This window comes from Homalodisca vitripennis, chromosome 1 (genome assembly GCF_021130785.1).
Source record: "Homalodisca vitripennis isolate AUS2020 chromosome 1, UT_GWSS_2.1, whole genome shotgun sequence".
Classification (NCBI taxonomy): domain Eukaryota; kingdom Metazoa; phylum Arthropoda; class Insecta; order Hemiptera; family Cicadellidae; genus Homalodisca; species Homalodisca vitripennis.
In genome coordinates this window covers 87,400,786-87,413,304 of record NC_060207.1, presented here as the reverse complement: position 1 = coordinate 87,413,304, position 12,519 = coordinate 87,400,786, and the positions used below count along the sequence as shown (strand labels likewise).

Below are 12,519 nucleotides of genomic sequence, written 5' to 3'. Positions count from 1 at the left end.
CAACACTCAGTGAATAGACTGCAATTTTATGTCCGTCATTTCTTCACAACAGCTACAGTGTTTTGAATTCAATCTTACAACGATATCACTTAATGATTGTCTTTAATAATTAACTCACTTTATAACAGACAAAACTGAGCGTATTTAGATTTTTGCAGAAGAGATTTTAACTTAATAAAAAATGACTTATAACTTACAGGTGTGTGATATAGTAAAGTATAGCCCAGGCCGCCACATGTGCTCCTCGCACTTGGATGAAGTGATAGTTGATGGAATGGAACAGCAAAGATAGAGACTTGAGATACACCAGCACAGCCATCAAATAATGTATCTTGTACACTGGATGTCTGCCACAAACATTAATAAGTATAGCATAGTCGAGTATCTTAGTTCTTAAGCTTATGCAGCCTGTATTATGACTATCACATAGGTTTACCACTTTGCATTGTTTTGAAACAGCCAACAAAATTAAAATATTCATTTCATCCATACTGTGCACATCCACCTTCAAAAGATGTTTCAGTTTAACACCTCTTGACTAAATATGGTTCTCCACAGCAAGACTAAAATATAATAATATCCTATTAATAATAATTTCAGGGTGGCCACTCAAAACCTCTTTTCAAATTCCTGGTTTTTTCTGTCAAAAATGTCCAATTATCTAGTCTATTTTCAAACCAAATAGACAACTTTAGTACTTACGCCAAGTGCAACAATGACGTTTTAATGTCACTAGCAGTAATTGCAAGAAATGCCACAAGGCTGCGGTGCTCTAGAATTTCGTCGCTAGCGATATGCAAGAAATTCGATGACGATTTATCGCTATCACCTATTTTAAGCTCCTTCATTTTTATCTCTGTGCCTTTCGATGTGTCGACATAGCATTGTGTATACCTAATAACTTTCCTTTCTGTGATGTTTATAAAATACATGTATCTAATTTGGAAACACAAAGATAACAAATTAATATCAACACAACGCTACCATGGAGCAGACTGCAGCCCAGTATTGCAGGTCAGAGGTCTAGTGGTGGACAAACTTTCAGTACGAGACAGTGATTTTGCCGGTACACAAGGTCGGTTCGGTACAATCAACAAATAAACGACATACTTTTATCTGAATTTATTACATAATTACTACTTAATTAATCTATCTTTTGTGAGAGAGGGAAAAGCCTAAGAATACTACTACTTCAAAGGAATTTATAGAGATTCAGGGAAATGAATATATTTAAAATTCTAAACACACGTCTTTACAAAACACTATTTTCTCTAAAGAATAAGAGTTAGACAACTTCATCCGGGGTCCCCACTTCGGGGATTGAATAATACTTAAGTAAAAAAACCCTGTTTGTATCGCGATTACTACCGTGCTGCCACGTTACCACTTAAAGCGTACCACTCGTTTAGTGCCAAAGTCAGAAACGATCGATCGGCCGATTTCAATTGTCCAATGCATTGTGACGTACTTTTTGGGGAAGGCGGAACTTGCCACGGTACAGGAGTAGAACTAATCAAGATAAACTCATTACACTAGTGGAGGTAATCTTAGATCAACCAGAGTCAGACGTAGCTCACAAACATATGTCGATCTTCATTCACAATTCATAAGCCACATTGCGTAAAATATGTTATTTCATGATTAATCAGTTCTTGATTCAAAAAGTAGTCAAATTTATGTCTTGATTTTATAAGTTCTTGGAGACGGAAAAATTATTTTTGAGATTTTCCCGGTTCTCCGAAAAATTCCCGATTTCCCAGTCGAGAGGCCACCCTGAATTTGTTTATATAAATCCAAAAACTTTGATGAGAAAAGTATTTTCCAGGATGCTATTGTATTAATTAATTTGTCTGACACACACACCATAATATTTAAAGTATCAAAATAAATTTATACTTGTATTTGTAACACAATTATGATTTAAATTTATAAGATATTAATCAAAGTTGAGTAAAATTGTCAACAAAATTATGCACAATTGTTCTTAATTTGAATTGACCATATAATTAATTATTTTTTTTTTTTTTTGTCATCAAACATTTTTACCCTGATTAATCCGCAACACGACTATACAATATATTGATAACTTATATAGCGTCGGACAACTGAATGTTTAGGGTCAAAAATTCTCCTTTACTTTAGGGAGAGACCATGCCTACAGAATATAAAATTTTCAAAACAAATATTATAATACGTCCAAATTGTTCAAAAATGTATCTAATTTTAAGAAATTAACAATTTGTAAGCTTATTTTATACATTTGATTTGATAAAACTTCAAATAATGTTTTTATGAAAATTGGCAAAACAGTTTTAGAGTTATGGATTTGTTCAAGACAAAACATAGATGGATGAATTTACAGGCTTACTTTATACATTGTTTTTGATGAACTTCAAATAGAGTGCTTTTTTGGGAAATTGTCAAAACAATTTTAGAGCTATGGATTTCTTCAAGGAAAAACATGGATAGATCAATTTTTAGGCTTATATTATACATTTCTCTTGATAATACATGAAATAGAGTTTTTCTGAAAATTGTCAAAACCTTTTTAGTTGTGGATTTATTCAAGATAAAACATAGATGGATTAAAGCAATAATCACCAGAGACAAATGTTAAAATTATGAAATGTATTTTTATAAAACCAAGGAACAATTTTATAAACCATAATCTCACGGATTATGAGACAACCTGCATGTTTTAAACTGTTTTGACATAGTTATAAAATATCCTTCCAACTTGCAAATTATAATAAAATACAAAACTATTGGAGATTTTATGTTAGCCTCAATTTACTATCAGCGAAATAAAAGATGCAATGCACACCTATGACTAACTACTACTAAAAAGGAACTCACTTGCTCTTGACAAGAATGAAGACCCAGAAGCAGCCTGATAAGAAGAACAATATGGACATCATTGTGTAGAGGGGAGGAAGTGGCATCTCTCCTGCAGACAGATAGTTGCCTTTGTTGTTCTCTTCTATCTCCATCTGTCAACATCATCACCTGTACAGTGGCATGATTTCAGTAAACATTGCTTTATACCTTTACTTTATAGTAACTATCTAAACCAATAATTTTTGCAGACTTTTTTATCTGTTAGGACTTAAGTAATTTGCTGAAAGATAAATGTCTGATCCATGTAGAATTAAGAAAATTTATATTTTACTACGAAAATTTTTTTAACTGAAAATGGTTCTCCTCAGTAAACCTTACCTAAAATTTTTAATTGTGTTTGCAGTGATTTTGACAGTATGTAACGGGAAAAGTGATATTAAAATGATTGTAATCAATTTCTATTGACTTATAACTTCTTTCTGTTTTTTTTTTTTTTTTTTTTTTTTTTTTTTTTTTTTTTTTTTGTGTACTCATATACATATTTTTCAATTTGTTGCAGTTAGTTTAAAATGCTAGACTTTAGGATTACATCTGAACCAGCTGTCAAACAAACTTTGTGTTTCACTTTTTGTATTATATAACAATGGTAAGTGCCCATAATTGTGTTACCCTTTCACAATATAACAATAGCCATGTCTAATTTTAGGCAATATTTTTTTTAGTCCAGGAGCCAGAGAGCCAATTTGCATTGCATAAAACCAACAGAAGCTTTCACTATGAAAGAAATTATTAGTCAGTCAGGAGATTTTTGTTAAAGAAAGTAATATCAGCCGCACCAGGTTGAAATTGGAGGATAATGAAAGGGTTAAAAATACTGAGTAATACATTTGATACAGATTGTACTTTTTGTTTAACTCATAAACCACTTTAGACATACAAGATAGAAAATCTGAAAATAGTAACTTTCTGGTCATCGTTAGTCTCATACCAACCTTTTTTCTGTTTATAATTTTCACATAATGGTGGCAAATTCTAAATTTTTTAACCTTTCAAATCATTCATTATAACAAAAAATAAATTACCCTTTATAAATAACTCTGAACGGTTTGATGACATTTTTGGTAGTACAAGGTCTATTCAGAAAGTAGATTATTTCATATAAACAAAAACCAAAGTACAAGAAAAAATTTGTATTATATACATTTGAAAGTGACAATAAAATACTATTTTTCAATATAGTCACCATATAAAGTGCAGCGTCACAAGCCAACTCTTCAATTCGTGGAAACAGATGGTAGTCACTAGGCGCAAGGTCCGGACTGTACAATAGTTGCAGAAACACCTTTCATTTACAAGCATCCAGAACTTCTCAAGTCTGATTTGCTGGGTGTGGTCAGGTGTTGTCATACCCATCTTATAAAAAATGTATGGTAATCTAACTTCTGCGTAGTAATTTTGTGTAACAAACTCTTTGAAATTTGAGGAAAACTAAGTAAGAATTCTGTTATTGTGAATCAGCAGTATTCTTTAATCTTATCATCGACTTTAGAGACAATTTCAGTCAAAATGCTTGTCCGTTCACTTCGTTCAATATCTTAACTGATTTGATGTGTTTAATAAATTGAATAGTTCAAAGAGATTATTATAATCTTCTAATTACGAGGGCTATCCAGAAGGTAAATAACGTTTTGCTCTGTAGCCGTTAGGGGCGGGACAATCACGGCCATTTTGTGTAAACTACATTCAATGGAGTGGCATCATACTCATTCACCAAAGAAACCAAAAAAATTCAAGACTGTTCTGTCCACCAGGAAACTTATGGCAACCATTTTTGGGATCAACGTGGTGTACTGCTTATTGATTTTATGGCCCGTGGAGACACTATTAACGCTAATACGTATTGTGAAACATTAAAGAAATTACAGCGGGCAATACAAAATCGACGGAGAGGTCTATTGTCTGATGGCGTCATTCTCCTCCATGACAATGCCAGGCCTCATGCAGCGGGGATAACACAACAACTTCTGCAGCAATTCAATTGGGAAATTTTCGACCATCCACCGTATAGCCCGGACTTGGCCCGTTCAGATTTTCATCTCTTTACAAAACTTAAAGAGTTTTTGGTGGGAAAAAGATTTGACAGCGATGAAGAACTTAAAGAAGGCGTGACTACGTATTTCAATCGGCTGGCGGCGGAGGAATACGACGCTGGAATACAAAAACTCGTCACACGTTATGACAAATGCTTAAATTTGCTTGGAGATTATGTGGAGAAGTAGTTTAAGGTATGCTCTTTTCAATAAAAATGTTTATATTTGTTAATATTTACTTCTGTGTCTTTATTTCACAAACGGGTACTACTTTCCGGATGGCCCTCGTATGTATTAGCTAGATGTTCAGACAGTATGAACCAGAAAACTTAGTTGTTAGTATAAAACTGGCCTTGTAAGCCTGAGAACTAAAATACACAAACATTGTTTAACAAACTAAAATAATCCTGAAAACTACACATAAATAACATAGTCATCACTTTTTTTTGCTAACCTTATGCAAATTGCTGAGAATTTCACAAACATTTTTTTAATACGGAAGAAAATGTTGATACTTTGGTCTGTATTTAGAGTTTAATATGAAAAGTTATAAAAATGAAATTATAAAATAATGATTAAGAAATTGAGTGATATAGGAATAAGAAATAAACTATTAAAGTTATTTAGGAATTATTTTGAAGAAAGAAAATTAGCAGTGGACATAGGTCAGCACATCAGTGATAGTTATGTTCAGAGCTGTGGGCTCATACAGGGTAGTATTTTATCACCCGCCCTATTTAATATCTATGTAAATGATTTGGCTAGTTTGAAGTTTAACAGCTCAATTTTACAATATGCGGATGATAATAGTCTTTATGTGACTCACAAAGATGCGGAAATGTGTAATACACTTATGCAGGAAGATTTAAATTTGATTACTAATACTTTTTTAATAACTCTATAGAAATAAATGGGAAAAAAACTAAAGCTATTATTTTTAGAAATCCAAGAGTTGCAGTTAATGTCAATATTCATAGAGGTCTCTTATTGTATTGTCATAAAAAAGACTGTTTATTGAATAATGATCAATGTCAATGTCAAAAACTAGAGTTTGATAACAGTTTAAAACATCTTGGAATGTATTTAGATCATAGTATGAAATTTAGCAAACATATCGAGACCCTCACTAATAAACTTAGATATATCTTGTTTATATGCCAGAAAATTCGTTTGGATTTTCCAGTTGTAACTAAAAGAATGATCTACTTTTCCTTGGTGCAAAGTCACTTTTATTATGGAATTAATCTATATTACTTAGCTCCAGAATATATTTTAAGCCCTTTGAAAAAAATTATTGTTAGGATACAAAAAACTCTGTTTTATGATATGGAAATGGAAATTTTTGGTATAATGTCATTTAACTCTTTAGGAGAATTTACAGATTTAAGAAGACACTATTTTGAGGATGAATTTAGAATTTTGTTGGATGTTGATTATAATTTAAGGCATAGAAACTTTCGGGTTCAACGTCACGAAAATAGATATGGCAAAGTAATACCTGAATACAGAATACCAAATTTAATAAATTCATTACTAAGAGAGTTACAACACCTTCAGAATGAATATCAAATATCTATTTGATATTTAAATGGCTAAAAAGCTATTTCATTTCAAAGTAGTGTATAGATACTTTTGTAATATTCTCAAGAAAATAAAATAAGAAAACAACAAAAAACATACCATCAAGTAATCCAGAAATGCACTTTTTAATTCACTACACTGATTCACTAGTAACACAACACACATAGAACTTCATACAGTACTAACTCAACCACCACCCATACTGGACTGAGGCCCTCCCAAGTTTGTTCAGTATACGTAACTCACAAACAACTTCAAACAAAGCCAAGAAGGAACAATATATATGACAGAGCAATAACCCTCAATTTCAGGCTTTTACCTTATCACCAAAATCTTCAGTCCCAGACATTCCAAACAATCAAACAAAGGACACTGATAAGACCACACTGCCCCAGAGGCAACTTTCTCTTCCATACACAGACATTCAATAAATTCATTCATATTAGACTTCAAAACATATTTCCACCCTTCCAAATTCAAATATACCGATACATCAAAAAACAATAACAGTTCTATTTACATTTTTAAATTATTAATTTTATATTAACTTTCTATACTTTGTAAGACGATGAAATTTGTATACTATAGATTTAAGCTAATTCAATATACGAGTTTAATCATAATATTTACTATATACTCCATATTTATATTGATTTAATTACTATGCATGTTGGTAAAGTGAATATTTATTGTAACTAATATAAATTGTATCTTTTGATCTATTCTTCTCCCTCAATTAGCAATGCTAGAGGGTTAGATGTAGTTATTTATACACTGTAATTGTAAATCATGTTGATGAAATAAAAGAATTTTGAATTGAATTGAATTGAATATTAAAAAAATAAGTGTCACTAAAAGGAACACATCTTATTAAAGGTTAATCACTGACTACATTGAATTATTTTTATGACAAAAAAGACAGTACACAGGTAATAAACATACTGTATCCAACTGTTCTTTCCAGGAATATTGTTTGTGTTTCTAGGTAAACTCTTCTCATATTTGTTATCTCCCCTCGACTTTTAACACTTTGAGTGCTGGCCCTAAATGACATGTAACTCTGTAGGAATGCTGGGCGTTTTTGGTGGTTTTCAAAAATTTATTTAAAAAAAAGTATTTAAGGTATGAGAAAAATACTTACATACCTTAATTCAGCTTACTTTCGTCTTTCTTTTAACGTGAGATTTTTTGTGGTTTTTTTAAAAAGTACACATAAAAAATGTTTTTTAAAAACATATATTTTTGAAAAAAAAAAAATATTTTTTGAGACAGTTTTTTTATCTAACTTACTAAACTAAGCATACATACAATTATTTACAATGACCCATTTACAAATATAAACTGTCCTTTGAATAATAAAAATCATGTTTTTATGTTTTGTAGTTTTTTGACAAAAAACTATGCCGTCATATTGATGCGTAGGCATCACTTTCGCTGTCAGCACTGTTTTTCAGCATCTGTAACATAATAATATACTATGCAAAATATGAATATATTTTTATTTTATTCATAAGAATAAAATATTAGTTGTATAAAGTTAATTTATTATAATACAAATTATAGTTTGATTCACGAAAACAATAACATAACCAAACTTTTAGACTGATGTTTATATGATAATAGACTTACTTATTCTTACCTGAAGTATGTGTCTAATCTTCTTCCATTAGATCAGGATCAATGTCAGAATCGTCAAAAATACTATCTACTCCAATAAAATTATCTTTATCTAATACATCACTGATCGCAACGTCGTTCAAGCTGCGAGAAGCCATGATTGCGACATCGACTGCCGGCTGCAACGAATGTAAACAACGCGACCGAAGTTGCTTTGTCATTAAGCTCATACAATACATCTGACGCTTTCTAGCGGTGAATTGTGTTACTAAAAACCCAAATAACATTGTAGAGTAGGCAAAACCCGTTTAAATACGGACAATGTAATATAATACCAATTGAAATGACAACCACGTAAAACTACGGGATTAGCATTCTTCGGAAGTTTCGCCGTTCCGTAAAATTACGGGATTAGCACTCTAAGTGTTAAAACACAATAATATAACAGAGTCTAATCTGTCACCCGACTGAGTTATAGTATGAAATTACTAAGTAAATATTTTTAAGACAAGGAGAAAATTATTATCTGAAGTACTCGTGTTGGCAATAAGTACGATTTGACTTTTTATAAAAATTTTGAAATGATGAGTTATTCAATTTTGTTTCTAAGTAAGCAAAATATACTTTTTATAGCTTACAGTAAAATACAGATCAACAGGAGAACTCCCATAGTTTGGACAGCTGTGGAAGTAAAGATTATAAAGTCCTTCCTCTGCCTCTGTAGCGACGTAGATGACAAACTGGAACAAGAATAAATATTGTGTAGAGTTAAATTATATATGTTTTGAGATAATACTTCTTCTCATGTCCTAGCATAAACATTTCTTGAAAACTATATAAATTTGAATACTTTAATTGATCTTACATTTGTATTGTAAGATTTCTGATTGGAGTCATAAACTATGGGTATCTGGAAATCTGCACAAGATGGTGATTTTTCGCCAGTTGCTGATATTTTCTCCTCTCCTTCCTCTTCTGTAAATGAAATCAATATGTTTATAATCTTATAAAATTAAACAGGATTTGCAATGAACAAGTTTTTTAAATTGTATTGTTTACCTTAGAAATATTACTTGGGTTTGAATTGAAAATTAATTTAGAATTTCAAGAGTTTTGAAAGAACTTGATCATTGTTTGTTTAAGGCAACACCAATCTCTCAAAACTGATGCAAATGTATAAATAAAAATATTAAGACAACACAAAGTAGAGCTGAACACACAGTAAAACTTGATATATCCAGCCTAATGTAGTGACGGCATAGCAGAGATATTGTTAAGTTAGATATGGAATTGTGATATGAAGAGCTTGTTTTTTATATAAAATACACTACCAATGTAGTGGTTTACTTTTTGAAGCCACTACATAATATTATGAAAACACTGAATGCTGTTCTGAAGAAAAAAAATACTAATTAAAACTTTAAAACTAAACTAAACCACAGGATACCTCCATATTATTAACACTCAGGTACTAAATATCAGCATAATTATTAAGACTGCCTCTGTCTCAGATGTTATGTTGTGTCAATAATATCTACTAAACTAACTACATATCAATACCTAGTTTTCGGTTTCCACTAGATGGTGGGTTGTTTCGTTCATATTGAGTAGGTACTGACAACAATATCCAAATACAAATAAACAATATTTAATGCTATTTACACAAATTAGAACACCATTAAAGGATTAACAACTAGAGTAAAGTTTTAATTCAATTGTTACTTTTGACTGCAGTAAGATTTAAAAGTTTAGTAAGCAGCCTCGAATTCCGAATGCGTCACTTTCATATGGGCAACCCCGTGGATGTCCAGGAGTGCCACATCACTAACCGCAAGATATTGGGATAAAAAGTTTGATATTAATAGGTCGAGTTTACTGCCAAGGATGACTGTTGAAGTGGGTGGAGCTCCCTTAGTATTAAAGGCTATTGCTAGTCTACACATGAAGGCATATTTCCGCTTTGACGGGAAGAGGTGAATGTGGTATAGGGGTAAAGTACTCAGCCATCCTTTGTAATGGCCCCTTTAACTCTTGGTACCATGGTGGCTGTGTTAATATAAGTGACAGATGCTTACAAAAACTGACAAAGGAAGAAACAAATACATGGACTTGCAAAATCTGCAACAACACTGCCAAAACCACCACAATCGGAGATACAGACAAGGAGGAATTACCAGAAGAAGAAAAACTCTACCAAGGCAGTGGTGAAGCACGAATCCAGTGCTTTAAACTACCAAAAAAACAGAGCACCCCCAAAAGCTCAATACACGATAAGTGTAGTCCCATTCTTAAAGACCTACAATCACAACGATATACAACTGAAGACAGCCAAAACCAGTCACTGGATGAGCTCACGCAAAGCCTACTGGAAAATTATCCATCCGAAAGAGATGACAGTTTAGCACTTGCTGCTAAGATAGGTGCAGCATTACTAGAAGAAAATCAGGCCCTAAAAACTGAAAACTCTGAACTGATCACCAGAATGAAAAGTCTAGAAGCACAGGCACAGGAACACGAGCAAAATGAGGCCAAGTATTTTCTAAAACTGGAAGAACTCCAACAAACAATATGTACCCTTGAATTAAAGCTGGAGCAATAAAAACAGCATGTACACGAAATAAAATTAAATTTTGAGGACCATGACTATAAACAAACAGAAGCCATCCAAAAAATGGGAAAAAATCTCAAAGAGAGAGAGACAGAACTGTCCACATTAAGAGGAAAAATACTAAAACAAGAGCTATACCAAGAGTTAAAGATTTACAGATCTCTGGAACACAGACAGACCCATTCACCTTTACGACAACACAACCAAGTACAGCTGCGAAAGAAGTAAGCTACTTGCAGAAAACTCATAGGCTGCTAGAGGAAAAATTTAATACTCTGGAAACAAACTTAAATTCATGCCTAGAGAGAGAAAGCTGATGTGAAACAAAACCTACAAATCAACTCAGAAAGCCAAGTAACAACCTTAGAGCAACAGGCTGGGAAAAATCCCCTCTGCAACAAACAGTTGTGAATAAGAAGAAAAATGTGTTTAGTGTGTCCTTACAAATAGCTAAACACAGGGAATCTGAAACATCTAGACAATTAACTATAGCTAAAGAGAATGCCTCAACCACATTTAAAATAACCTGCAACACCACACTAAAATCCCCTCCAATCTCAACCAAAAAATTGGGGAAAAACTAAACTTACGAAGAATTCTTCAAGAAGAATATAAAACATTACCAACAAATTAATGAAAATTACAATATAATCCGTAATTCCATCCGATCAAGGGAAAACGAAGCCTCAAAAAGAATCAGTCCAATCAAAGATGAAGATACCTCACAAACTCATTTTTTAGGGAAACGCCAGGTGTAAGAGACGAGATGGAAACTCCACAAAACAAGACTTAAAATAAACTCAAGACTAAGAAAAAAAAGTCACTAAAAATATTTCACCAAAACATAGATAGCTTAGTGAAAAAAAACTGAGAGACCCACTAATTGCTTGCACAGTCTAAAGCCAGATCTCGTAATACTTACAGAGCATGGCCTAAACCTAGAAAAACTGGAAAACACCAGAATCCATGGCTTCACTCTAATAGGCGGCTTTACCAGACAAGTACATAGAAAAGGGGGAGTTGTGGTTTATGCAAGCCTACAGCTGGATAACAAAATTACAGTAACATCCATTTCAAGCGCCGCAACAGAACTTGTATGTGAAACTTTTCTGCTGAAAATCAAACTGAAACACAGGCATTTTCAACTGCTGGGTGTCTACAGACCTCCAGACAGCAATCTGGAGACATCCATGGACCTGCTGTCATCTGAACTTGATAAAACCATCTCTGCCAACGACCTGATTCTGGTAATGGGAGACATCAATATAGATAACTTTAATTCAAGACAACAAGAAAATCAAATTTGATGAGATGCTCTATAGCCATGGACTGGCCAGACTTCCCCTTCCTCCAACAAGAATAACCAGCCATAGCCAAATCTCGATAGACTGCATATGTACAAACACCAGAGAATCTGTAGTGTCCACTGAAGTTCTCAAAACTGGCCTATCAGACCATACTGCCCAGATATGCACAATCTCAACAGAAATGGAAAGGTACTTAACAACTAAGTCCAAAAGAAGACAATTCAGTGAAAAAGCAGTAGAAGAACTGAGACGTAGCCTACAGGAAAGAGACTGGTCACACATCATACGGACGGAGAGTGTTGAAACTGCTTACAATGCATTTAATGGAATCATTCACTCAACAATAAACGCAACAAGCCCTCTAAAGACAGTCAAACACAAAAGAAACCCCACCAAAAATATATGGGCTGCCGAAAGCCAGACTCTAAAAAGGTCTTACTTAGAGGAACTCAACAGAGAACTCACCACTGGACACCCC

At 32.9% G+C, this 12,519-nt stretch overlaps 1 protein-coding gene across 1 annotated transcript in view; it reads right to left on the bottom strand.

Annotated features, from left to right (window-relative positions):
- The window catches only part of LOC124366145 (protein GPR107), a 58,833-nt gene that overhangs the window by 25,618 nt on the left and 20,696 nt on the right, over positions 1-12,519 (bottom strand). The window contains exons 5-8 of the mRNA XM_046822461.1: positions 8,992-9,101; positions 8,765-8,866; positions 2,857-2,990; positions 198-347 (exon numbers count right to left, since the gene is read on the bottom strand). Of these exons, the coding sequence (XP_046678417.1) occupies positions 198-347; positions 2,857-2,990; positions 8,765-8,866; positions 8,992-9,101 (496 nt within the window). The remainder of the gene's footprint in view (positions 1-197; positions 348-2,856; positions 2,991-8,764; positions 8,867-8,991; positions 9,102-12,519) is intronic.